The 13,115-nt window shown below is 41.6% G+C and overlaps 2 protein-coding genes across 2 annotated transcripts in view; one reads left to right on the top strand and one right to left on the bottom strand.

The window, feature by feature from the left end:
- The window catches only part of C3H1orf232 (chromosome 3 C1orf232 homolog), a 47,740-nt gene extending 35,957 nt beyond the window's left edge, over positions 1–11,783 (top strand). Inside the window, exons 3-4 of the mRNA XM_069756460.1 lie at positions 10,599–10,705; positions 10,794–11,783. Coding sequence (XP_069612561.1) covers positions 10,599–10,705; positions 10,794–11,022 — 336 coding nt within the window. The 3' untranslated portion in view covers positions 11,023–11,783. The remainder of the gene's footprint in view (positions 1–10,598; positions 10,706–10,793) is intronic.
- LOC138672046 (uncharacterized) lies at positions 465–3,711 on the bottom strand. The gene is made up of 2 exons (XM_069760123.1): positions 2,129–3,711; positions 465–2,008 (listed from the first exon to the last, which is right to left on the bottom strand). Exons 1-2 carry the CDS (start codon positions 2,491–2,493, stop codon positions 1,189–1,191), a joined length of 1,185 nt encoding a protein of 394 aa, XP_069616224.1. The 5' UTR covers positions 2,494–3,711; the 3' UTR covers positions 465–1,188.
- Positions 11,784–13,115: the final 1,332 nt, after the last annotated feature.

Raw genomic sequence — 13,115 nt, 5'->3', positions numbered from 1 at the left:
TAATGGCAGCCATGTTGCTTTATTGGTAAGCTTGTTGACGTCATTGCGTCATGATTGTCTTCTCATGTATCCATTGGACACAAACTGAAGAGACAATCACTGTCACACTATCTATACTCATCAGAAATAATGAATTCATGATAAACATATACAGGCTCATGAATTCACTATTTCTGACACATGGGCAGGTGAGCATAGATATGTAGCGTGTGACAACCATTGTGCCCTCAATTTGTGTGTAATAGATTATGCACAAGTCAGTTATCTACTCAACAGGTCAGGTGTCATAACTAATGAGTTTTTTGACACCTGACCTGTTCAGTAGAGGACTGCACTGTATTTCCACCATTTTCTCTTCAGACTGCCACACTAGGCATAGACAAAAAGAGAATATGGAGATACATGTTATATTTTTTGGCCCACCTCATATCTGTATACTAAAGACACACAAAGCTGCAGTCTTTTTATCTTTAACTACTGGAGATATGATGTGGCCCAAAAAGTAAGTGTGTGGCGACGTTTCTTGGTGCACGGTGTGTGTTGCCGGCGGCGATAGACACAATAAACCAAACATAATTGTGGCAAATCAAACTTTTTTTATTTTGTTAACAAACAACTGAAAAAATGTATTTTTTACTGCGTCGGCTTGGGGTATAGTGATGTAAACGGGGGGTGTGAAGAAATGAGGCCTGGCTAACTGTGGACGACGCAGAGGTGGCAGGAGAAGGTGCAATGAAACTAGAAGGGTCTGGAAGTTCGGGGATGGGGCTTGACACATGAGAGGCTTGAGACGCACTGGAAGGGTGAGACAAAACTGACAATACAGACACATCGGTAGGTGAAGGGGGAGGAATACTAAGAGTGTTTTTTTTTTCTGAGTTTTTTTTTGTTTTGCCTGGTAGGGGGACGTCTTGGTGGGCTCATATGTTGTAGCGTGGTGGCGGGTGACCCGTCAGGGTCCGGCTGCACTGTCTCAAAGTCCATAGCGCTTGTCGAGTGAACGGCCATGCCAGGGTCCTGCTGCGTCGTGGTGGGGGGGTACATAAAGCTCTGCCAGGGTCCTGCTGCATCGTGGTGGGGCCGGTCCGTAAAGGCATGCCAGGGTCCTGCTGCATCGTGGTGGGGGCGGTCCTGAAAGCCATGGCAGGGTCCTGCGGTATCGTGGTGGGGCCAGTCTGAAAAGCCACGTCAGGGTCCTGCTGCATCGTGGTGGGGCGCGGTCCTGAAAGCCATGGCAGGGTCCTGTGGCATCGTGGTGGGGCCGGTCCGAAAAGCCACGCCAGGGTCCTGATGCATCGTGGTGTCAGTGGAGGAGGTCCAAGCCGGAGCAGCGGTTGTCACGGTGGTGGCGGTGGGATGTCCAACTGCACTCGTCATGGTGTTGGCGCTGTAGTGGAGTCTGCCTGTGGAAGGAATTGAGGTGGCCGTGCAGTGGTATGCAGCAGAGGTCGGCATTGAGGTTAATCGTGACAGTGACTGCACAGTTGGATATGCCGCCACTGTCTGCTGTAAATAACGACTCTGCTGCATAGCCTGCACAAAAGCAGCATTGCAGGCCTGCATCACACTGAGCTGGAGATCAGGGGTAAGGTGTTCAGACATGTCCTGCTCAATGTGGTTAAAAAAATGATGAGCTGGCCTTTGGAGGTCGGCTTTCACTTGATCAAGGCTTTTGGTGACCTCCTGGATACGGGCATTCAAGAGGTTATGAGAAACATCCATTCGGTCACCTAAAGCCTTGATTGCTTCATGTAAAACCGAGCTCAAGTGCAAAAACTCGGGCATGAGTGACCTGTCCGAAGCCCTCTGTCGCTGCCGGGATGTGCCCCAAAAAAATGGTGCAGTGGAAGAGGACTGCAAAAGAGGAAGACCTGATGGGCCAGCTCCCTGGTCTCCAGTTAGTGTGGAAGGCCCACCTGCTGCTGCGCTGCTGGATGGCTGGGACGGGTACGTGGCTACCGGATGAAGGACCGCTCCAGAACCTGGGCCGACAGTCGTGCTGTGTGTGCTGTGAAAAAAGAAAACAGAAAATTAATACCAAAAAATAACCAGACGCTAAATCCTGTGGAATTAAAAAATACAGATTATGTCAATACAATACAACCGAAAGCATATGACAAAAACTTACGTTCTCTGGACAAGGACCGGTCTTAAAAATGACAGCACGCGATGATACTTGTACAGTCTGATCCTTGCTCTTGAACCACTGGCAGCACGACTCTCTTGGCGCACGTCCTTGTTGAAGCGGTCCTTCATCGAACGCCAACGTGTTTTTACTGTTAACGTGTCCACTGTTAAAAAAAAACAAAAAACATTATGGTCAGGAAATGGACTTTTTGCCGTGCACAGACAACTGTGTGTGATGAGAGAAACTCCGGAGAGCACGGCCAAGGTCTCTGCTGCTTCACACTGCAGTGCCATACTTAACAAATGCACTACGGACCCGTGGCGGGGCGTTGTCCCAGCCATCCCACAACGCTTGGGCCACCTCATTCCATAAACGGCGGAGCGTGCTGTTCATCGAATGCAGTGGATCCCGGCTGTCCCACAACGGAACTCGCTCCTGGACCAGTGTTATTAGGAGGTCGTTGTCGATCAGGTCATCGTCCCGTTGTGAAACCTAAAAATTAAAGAACGTCATTAAAGTTTGCTCAATTACATAAGGAAAAGAAAGAGAACAGATGATGATAAATGGCATGAATACGAAAGTCAACATACAAAAGGATTCCAGAAGAAAAAATTAAATAAATATGAGTGTAAAGAAAGTAAGATTCAAGAATATTACAATGAGGACAGTCAGCCTTGTATACGTACCCGCTGCCGTCTTCCCACCGGAGCTTGACTCCGCTGCTCCTGCCTGGTCTGTGCCTCAGTAGAAGTGCTCTAAAAAAAAGGAAAAATCAAATTGTTACATGTGTCGATGTGACAGTGAATACTTATCAAGCTGAAGAGGCAAATACTCACCTCACTGACATGGTCCACTTCCGACTGACGTGGCTGATATTCCTCATCAGATGAAGACTCCGCAGAAGACATTCTGATGCATGTAGAAAGAAATAAATGGAAGAAATTAGGACATGTAGAGCCAAAAAATAGAAAATAAAGGCATTGGCTAGGATATACTCACATTGATCTGTGTCTTGTCCTCCAAAATGCAGCTTGCCAGTGTCTTGTCTTCTTGAGAGTCTGGTGAGAAGTGTCCTGAAACTGTCCCCATCCTCCCTTTTATCACCCTGATGGTAGGGGATGGCTTATCAGTGTCTAGACATGGTTATCTTAATTGAAACGCATGCGTTCAAAAACGCATGCGTTTCCATAGACACCAATGTATTTTTTGATGCAAATCAAACGCAAACGAACGCATGCATTTCCATGCGCCAAAAAAAGCCTCTGAAAATTACTACATGTTGCATTTCCGAGGCAGGACGCATGCAGCAAAAAAACGCATGTGTCGTTAAACGCGGCCAAACGCGTACACAAAAAAACGCTTTTAATGTTAAACATAGAAAAAAAACGCATGCGTTTATATGCGGTACAAACGCTGCAGATCAAAACGCAAGTGTTAAACCAGCCTTAGCGGTAAATTTTGTGTGAAGTATGTATTCCTTGAAGTACTAAACCCCAACTTTAACCCCTTTCTGACGACCTATGACGTACTATCCCATCGAGGTGACCTGGGCCTATCTGACCCTCGATGGGATAGTACATCATAGCAGCTGACATCCGGCACTAAGTGCCAGGAGCGGTCATGGACCGCCCCCGGCACATTACCCCCGGTACACCGCGATCAAACATGATCGCGGTGTGCCGGCGGTATAGGGAAGCATCGAGCAGGGAGGGGGCTCCCTGCGGGCTTCCCTGAAACTCTGGAGCAACGCGATGTGATCGCGTTGCTGTGAGAGTCTCTTACCTCCTCCTTGCAGGCCCGGATCCAAGATGGCCGCGGCATCCGGGTCCTTGCAAGGAGGTGGCTTCACTGCGCCTGCTCAGAGCAGGCGCCGGGAAGCATAGGAAAAGTGCACGTCAGATCGCTGATCTGACACAGTGCACAGCAAAGTGTCAGATCAGCGATCTTACACTATACCATGATGCCCCACCCCCAATGTGGCAATGTTATAGTGTAAAAAAAAATAATATTCACATGTGTAAAAAAATGTAAAAAAAATCCCCCTCCCCCCCAAAAAAATGTTCCTATAAATACATTTCTTTATCTAAATAATAAAAAAAAACAATAAAAGTACACATATTTCGTATCGCCGCGTCCGTAACGACCCCACCTATAAAACGATATCACTAGTTAACCCCTTCAGTGAACACCGAAAAAAAGAAAAAAGGGGGCAAAAAATAACGCTTTTTTCTCATACCGCCAAATAAAAAGTGGAATAACACGCGATCAAAAAGACGGATATAAATAACCATGGTACCGCTGAAAACGTCATCTTGTCCTGCAAATAACGAGCCGCCATACAGCACCATTAGCGAAAAAATAAAAAAGTTATAGTCTTCAGAATAAAGCGATGCAAAAATAATTATTTTTTCTATAAAATAGTTTTTATCGTATAAAAGCGCCAAAACATAAAAAATGATATAAATGAGGTATCGCTGTAATTGTACTGACCCGAAGAATAAAACTGCTTTATCAATTTTACCAAACGCGGAACGGTATAAATGCCTCCCCCAAAAGAAATTCATGAATAGCTGGTTTTTGGTCATTCTGCCTCACAAAAATCGGAATAAAAAGCGATAAAAAAGTCACGTGCCTGAAAATGTTACCAATAAAAACGTCAACTCGTCCCGCAAAAAACAAGACCTCACATGACTCTGTGGACTCAAATATGGAAAAATTATAGGTCTCAAAATGTGGTAACACAAAAAATATTTTTTGCAATAAAAAGCGTCTTTCAGTGTGTGACGGCTGCCAATCATAAAAATCCGCTAAATAACCCGCTATAAAAGTAAATCAAACCCCCTTTCATCACCCCCTTAGTTAGGAAAAAATAAAAAAATAAAAAAAATGCATTTATTTCCATTTTCTCAGTAGGGTTAGGGCTAGGGTTGCATTGAAAAGTCAAACGGCGCTCCTTCCCTACCGACCTCTCCCATGCACCCAAACAGTGGTTTACCCCCACATATGGGGTATCAGCGTACTCAGGACAAATTGTACAACAACTTTTGTGGTCCAATTTCTTCTCTTACCCTTGGGAAAATAAAAAATTGGGGGCGAAAAAATAATTTTTGTGAAAAAATATGATTTTTTATTTTTACGGTTCTGCATTATAAACTTCTGTGAAGCACTTGGTGGGTCAAAGTGCTCACCACACCTCTAGATAAGTTCCTTAGGGGGTCTACTTTCCAAAATGGTGTCACTTGTTGGGGTTTCAATGTTTAGGCACATCAGGGGCTCTCCAAACGCGACATGGTGTCCGATCTCAATTCCAGCCAATTCTGCGTTGAAAAAGTAAATCAGTGCTCCTTCCCTTCTGAGCTCTCCCGTGTGCCCAAACAGGGGTTTACCCCAACATATGGGGCATAAGCGTACTCAGGACAAATTGGACAACAACTTTTGGGGTCCAGTTTCTCCTGTTACCCCTGGGAAAATACAAAACTGCGGGCAAAAAAATAATTTTGGGGGGAAAAAATATATATTTTTTATTTTCACGGCTCTGCATTATAAACTGTAGTGAAACATTTGGGGGTTCAAAGTTCTCACAACACATCTAGATAAGTTCCTTCGGGGTCTAGTTTTCAATATGGGGTCACTTGTGGGGGGTTTCTACTGTTTAGGTACATTAGGGGCTCTGCAAACGCAATGTGACGCCTGCAGACCATTCCATCTAAGTCTGCATTCCAAATGGTGCTCCTTCCCTTCCGAGCACTCCCACGCGCCCAAACGGTGGTTCCCTTCCACATATGGGGTATCAGCGTACTCAGGACAAATTGGACAACTTTTGGGGTCCAATTTATCCTGTTAGCCTTGGGAAAATACAAAACTGGGGGCTAAAAAAATAATTTTGGGGGGAATTTTTTATTTTTTTATTTTCACGGCTCTGCGTTATAAACTGTAGTGAAACACTTGGGGGTTCAAAGTTCTCACAACACATCTAGATAGGTTCCTTGGTGGGTCTAGTTTCCAATATGGGGCCACTTGTGGGGGGTTTCTACTGTTTAGGTACATTAGGAGCTCTGCAAACGCAATGTGACGCCTGCAGACCAATCCATCTAAGTCTGCATTCCAAATGATGCTCCTTCCCTTCCGAGCTCTGCCATGCGCTCAAACGGTGGATCCCCCCACATATCAGATATCCGCGTACTGAGGACAAATTGGACAACAACATTTAGGGTCCTATTTCTCCTGTTACCCTTGGAAAAATAACTAGGGGCTAAAAAATAATTTTTGTGGGAAAAAAATGTTTGTTTTATTTTTATGGCTCTGCATTATAAAATTCTGTGAAGCCCTTGGTGGGTCAAAGTGCTCACCACACCTCTAGATAAGTTCCTTAGGGGTCTACTTTCCAAAATGGTGTCACTTGTGGGGGGTTTCAATGTTTAGGCACATCAGTGGCTCTCCAAATGCAATATGGCATCCCATCTCAATTCCTGTCAATTTTGCATTGAAAAGTCAAACGGCGCTCCTTCCCTACCGAGCTCTCCCATGCACCCAAACAGTGGTTTACCCCCACATATGGGGTATCAGCGTACTCAGGACAAATTGTACAACAACTTTTGTGGTCCAATTTCTTCTCTTACCCTTGGGAAAATAAAAAATTGGGGGCGAAAAAATAATTTTTGTGAAAAAATATGATTTTTTATTTTTACGGTTCTGCATTATAAACTTCTGTGAAGAACTTGGTGGGTCAAAGTGCTCACCACACCTCTAGATAAGTTCCTTAGGGGGTCTACTTTCCAAAATGGTGTCACTTGTGGGGGGTTTCAATGTTTAGGCACATCAGTGGCTCTCCAAACGCAACATGGTGTCCCATCTCAATTCCTGTCAATTTTGCATTGAAAAGTCAAACGGCGCTCCTTCCCTTCCGAGCTCTCTCATGCGCCCAAACAATGGTTTACCCCCACATATGGGGTATCAGCGTACTCAGGACAAATTGGACAACAACTTTTGGTGTCCATTTTCTCCTGTTACCCTTGGTAAAATAAAACAAATTGGAGCTGAAGTAAATTTTTTGTGAAAAAAAGTTAAATGTTCATTTTTATTTAAACATTCCAAAAATTCCTGTGAAACACCTGAAGGGTTAATAAACTTCTTGAATGTGGTTTTGAGCACCTTGAGGGGTGCAGTTTTTAGAATGGTGTCACACTTGGTTATTTTTTATTATATAGACCTCTCAAAATGACTACAAATGAGATGTGGTCCCTAAAAAAATGGTATTGTAAAAATGAGAAATTGTTGGTCAACTTTTAACCCTTATAACTCCCTAACAAAAAAAAATTTTGGTTCCAAAATTGTGCTGATGTAAAGTAGACATGTGGGAAATTTTACTTATTAAGTATTTTGTGTGACATATCTCTGTGATTTAATTGGATAAAAATTAAAATTTGGAAAATTGCGAAATTTTCACAATTGTCGCCAAATTTCCATTTTTTTCACAAATAAACGCAGGTAATATCAAAGTAATTTTACCACTATTATGGAGTACAATATGTCATGAGAAAACAATGTCAGAATCACTGGGATCCGTTGAAGCGTTCCAGAGTTATAACCTCATAAATGGACAGTGGTCAGAATTGTAAAAATTGGCCTGGTCATTAATGTGCAAACCACCCTTGGGGGTAAAGGGGTTAAGTTACGAGTACATTATTTGTGGACATTATTTGAGTTATAAAGTTGAAATTTAATGTAGATAAATGTAAGGTCATACACTTGGGCCAAGATATTTCTAATTATCTTTTTTAGGTTAACATCGATGACAAAGGTTGATCTTCTATGTCTAACATTAAAAAAGTTTAAAGGGGTTGTCCAGTCTAGAATGACAAGTGTACAGTCCAGTCACTCTGTGTGTGATGCAGACTTGTGAAACCTTCCAGCGTGTACTGCGAGGATTTGCTGTTGTCTGTGTGTGGAACGGCAGTCAAGTAAGTAAGATGCAAATTCACAGCCAGTGGGCGAGGATTTGCTCAATACACTTGTCAATGAGGCTGCAGACTTGTCATTCTAGACCGGACAACCACTTTAATCATAATCATATATGGTGATTCTTTACCGTATAAGCAATGAGACTATGGAACTCTCTGACACATGGTGTAATGGTTGATTCACTAAAAAAGTTCAAGGAGGGTCTGGATGCATTACTTGAAAGAGATAATATTATAGTTATGGTACAAGATTCTCTGATGGGATGCTGATCTAGGGAATTAGCCTGATTACTGGATGTGGAGCAGGAAAATCATTTTTCCGCTAATATGGGGCAGTTAGGATCTGCCTCATGGGTTTTTGGCCTTATTATGAATCATCATTTTAGGGAATAAGTTGTACTCAATGAAATTTGTGTCTTCTTCCAATCATGAAACTCATTTAGACTTTTTGATGAAAGGCAAACATAATCACACTTGGAAGAAGAGGAGGTAAACATAAAAGGGGCAAAAGAAAAGTGCCCGAGTATGGAAGAGGTTAAAAATAAATGGGCTATAGTCCTTTATTCTGTGACTTAAGCAGTAGGCTGTTGTGAATTCTGTTGTCGGGCTCCCTCCGGTGGTCATGAATGGTACTTCGGCTGGTTCTGTCCATGGACTTCCTCTGGTGGGTGTTTCTGAGTTTCCTTCCACAGGTGACGAGGTTAATTCGTTAGCTACTGCTCTATTTAACTCCACTTAGTTCTTTGCTCCATGCCACCTGTCAATGTTCCAGTATTGGTTTACTTCACTCCTGGATCGTTCTTGTGACCTGTCTTCCCTGCAGAAGCTAAGTTTCAGCTTGTATTTCTTTGGTTTGCTTTTTTTCTGTCCAGCTTGCAATTTTTATTGTTGTCTTGCTTGCTGGAAGCTCTGGGACGCAGAGGGAGCGCCTCCGCACCGTGAGTCGGTGCGGAGGGTCTTTTTGCGCCCTCTGCGTGGTCTTTTTGTAGGTTTTTGTGCTGATCACAAAGTAACCTTTCCTATCCTCGGTCTGTTCAGTAAGTCGGGCCTCACTTTGCTAAATCTATTTCATCTCTGTGTTTGTATTTTCATCTTACTCACAGTCATTATATGTGGGGGGCTGCCTTTTCCTTTGGGGAATTTCTCTGAGGCAAGGTAGGCTTTATTTTTCTATCTTCAGGGCTAGCTAGTTTCTTAGGCTGTGCCGAGTTGCATAGGGAGCGTTAGGCGCAATCCACGGCTATTTCTAGTGTGTTTGATAGGATTAGGGATTGCGGTCAGCAGAGTTCCCATGTCCCAGAGCTCGTCCTTTATTATCAGTAACTATCAGGTCATTCCGTGTGCTCTTAACCACCAGGTCCATTATTGTCCTGACCACCAGGTCATAACAGTAGGCCCTACTCAGAGATTTCATATGGCACAAAATTGTATGAAAAGTACCTTTAGTCTGAATGACCTTTTGTTTAGAATGTAGAGTCGATTTCCTGTGATTGAAATCTGCAGGAACAGCTTAATAGATATTGCTGCTCCCTATTTTAGGTAATCAGTGTATACTTAAATTCACACATATTGTTGTAAACTTCTAACGAACCCTAATACACCTTAGATTTTCAGTTTGGGCAAATGCTCCTGTGTTCTCTATGACAGAGCCACTGGCAGATTCTTCAAGGGCAAGCTTACCTGCAAGGATAGATGTCCCCAGCCTTTCTGACCTTAAAAGCCACATTCAGAACCCCTTACAACCAGTATAATGACAGCTAAAGCTTTTCCACTGAAATCACACCAAGGCAGTATGCCAAGCTCCAGGGTTTTCTATCCTACCCCCATTCAGATCTGTTCTTCTGTGCAGGGCTATACACAAAAGACCCATCTAGAGATCTACTGTTAATAGCTAGTTGCTATTCCTGGTGCTAATGCACCAAGCTGGCAGACAGCCATTAGTCACACATCACAGGCCCACGAGCCATGTTTGTGTCTCGAGCTACAGGTTGGGGACCCTTGCTCTGAAATTTTCTACCATGCGTGTATCTGCTAAGAGAGTTGGGAGGGCACCATACACATCAGACTGTCAGACGATAGAATGAGAGGCATCATATATAGACTGTCAGCCAAGTCAACTAGTAACGGTGGCTTTGGCCAACATTAGTCTAACTTGTATGGGGGCCTTGACATGTCTGAATAGCGCAGTAGACTATAACTTTAAGGTGTTATCCAATGACTGCATTTAAAGCTGAAATGTGATCTTTCTTACTAGAATAACCATTTACATATTACACATTTACAGCTCAGAATGAGGAAGTGTTAATTCTTACTCTGTTTTTAATTTCAGTCTCCAATTAAAATTTATGGACAATTTTTTTGTTATCTGTGAAAAACTGTACATTTAGTAGAGAGATAAGGAGTTATTTTAATGTTTTATCAGAAATGTTGGTATTGATGTTTAGTATATTTTGTGACGTCTATATATTATATATTGATGAATATTTCAGTACTGTACATATTGTTTCCAGGTTCAAGGAACATTTGGTTGGAAAACTGTAACTTCTTTGTTCACTAAAGAAGAAGAACATGGAACAGATGGGAGAGTTGAACAAGAACCGGAGATTACAACTGAAGAGTAAATATAAACTTGTGTGGCGCTGATTAAGGTAAATCACTGTTGGTACTAGTTGGGACCACTGACAAGGTTTACTGCTTTTCTGCAGGACGCCAGCTTCATGCACTTCAGATAACCATCCACAGAAAAGTTCCTCCGCACTCTGGAATGTATTCACTAGCAGGTGGCAACAGAATACTGTTCAACGCTCCGATGCAAGAGGAGTACTGGCAGAGCCTCCAGAAGAACGCAATGAAGCCCAGCATGTAGAGGAGACACCGTTTAAGTGGAGTTTCCTCACTAAAAAACTAGAAGAGCTAAGAAGCAAGAATGAGTAAGAACTAGAACCTAAAGGAACATATAGAAATCATTCCTTGAGGAACTCCATATCTTAGCATCCTGTACCCAAGCTGAACAGATTTTGCTCTAACAGAACTGTGTGACATAATCAGGGTTGGAATTGCACCTGCATCCATTTTTTGTAGCATCTAAACTAAAGGCAACTATTTTTTCTCCTAAAGGCAAGAATATATATATATATATATATATATATATATATATATGTATATATATATATATATATATATATTTATATTTATATTTACAAGTGGCTCAGATTGGTTAAAAAAAGAAAGCCATAAAAAAGACAATACCCATCCTCACAGATTCCCTGCTGCTTCAGCTGTAGTTTTCTCAGGTCTCTACATTTTCACTCTGTCTCGACAGGCAAGAAATCCCAGGATAAGTGTCAGAATGGGTGTAGCAGGGGATTGGTGAGAGTCAGTATTGTTTATTTGACTTAAGCCACTCTGAGCCCCTTAAAAAAAATATCCAGCTGGCAAACACTCACATTTTTGACGATAGGTTCTTTCTACAATCTATAACACATTCTGTATACGTGTAACTATAAAATGGACATAAAAAATGAATCTTTCCATATCTGATTTTCTATCTTCAATTATTCAAATAATTTTATTGATGTTTTATAAAGCAAAACACTTAGCGATTATCATGGACAACAAAAGAAACCCACACAAGAGGTTTTGTTGGTATGTACTGTTGGCGAAAATAATACAAAATCTAATAAATAAAAACATAATACATGGTAATAAGGCTGTGTCATTCAACACACAGTTCACATTAGGTAGATAAAACATGATCTGAGGAAGTGCCACCTAAAAAGGTATTTGGTGTTCATCAGATATGGGTAAATGAATTATTGGTAGAGGTTTAAAGGCAGAGGTTGAGATCACATTGGTCAGGCCAGTAAGGTAGAATAAGGCGAACCAAGGGAGTCACAGGGCATCAAAAGGATCTCTGGTGCTAAGCTGGGTAACCTGTTTCTACAATAGCTGCTGAAACAGAGGAAATTTTTAATCTCAATATAATTTGTTTTAGATGTTATGGCTTTAAATTGTATAGGTTTTTGTGTTTAAAAATTTATTTTTATCCAACATCAATGTGGCCATCAAGGCAACAAAGTAAACTTCAGATTTAAAAATGTTCTAAAAATAAATAGCCAGATTACGTAATCAAAATAGAATTTTTACATATTCTAGGAACCAAGACAATTCTATAATACTGTAATATTATTTGATTTATTAGCATATTTTGATTTTCTTAATGCTTTAATATTGACAGCATCCGCAATAAAAGATACACAATATGAAGTAGGTGGCATGGATCCATAATGTAAAGTGAAATAAAAAAGTTGTCCATAAATTTTAATTAGGCAGTCAAGAAAATGCTTTGTTCATATCAGTGTTTTTCAGCTAGGGTTTCCTAGAATAAAGGGGTAACATGAACTTTATACGGAAGGCAAACCTATCTCAGCTTGTTCAAAGAAGCTTTCCAAAGCAGTAAACATATGTGAGCAAACTTATTACAAGGGATCAGAATTATATCAGCCACCTACACCAAACTTCTTGCTTCTTGGAGGCAGAAAATGGCATTTGGGGTAGTTGAGAATCACTGACATAAAGGTATAAAATTAACATTCATCCTTAGAACTAACTATAAGATGTGAAAGCATAATTTAGGATGTAAAAAGTTAAGGAACTCATCGTATATTCTTACACTTTAGATAAAATGTAAATCTTTATTATAACATATCAACAATAATACCAAAAAATAAAAGGCAAATATGAAGAAAGCACAACACCAGCACCAGACAAAATATAGAAATGAACACCATAGGGAGGTGCCTGTCCCTGTACTGGTCTGAGTATCCCTATCTACCAGCGGAGGTTGGCATCTTAAAAACCTGCGCAATGGCGCCCCCGCTCAACGCGGCTCACCCTGCTAACCCTATATGGCCCTAATTTTTGGCAGGGACGTGATAAGATGTTCATTATGTGGGATAGAGAGAATATGAAATGTAAGAAGATATCTATATGTCTTGAATAAATGGCATGACAAATCGATGTAGGTT

The sequence above is a fragment of the Ranitomeya imitator genome, chromosome 3 (assembly GCF_032444005.1).
Source record: "Ranitomeya imitator isolate aRanImi1 chromosome 3, aRanImi1.pri, whole genome shotgun sequence".
In the NCBI taxonomy this organism is placed as follows: Eukaryota; Metazoa; Chordata; class Amphibia; order Anura; family Dendrobatidae; genus Ranitomeya; species Ranitomeya imitator.
The sequence above is the reverse complement of the archived record's forward strand: the minus strand, read 5'-3'. Positions and strand labels throughout refer to the sequence as shown.

Bases quoted from the DNA above. Each gene is read 5' to 3' on its own strand.
- LOC138672046 (XM_069760123.1), bottom strand. From the start codon at position 2,493: ATGAGGTGGCCCAAGCGTTGTGGGATGGCTGGGACAACGCCCCGCCAC. The intron at 2,009-2,128 runs GTAAGTTTTTGT...CTTTTTTCACAG, and splicing joins CCGGTCCTTGTCCAGAGAAC to CACACACAGCACGACTGTCG.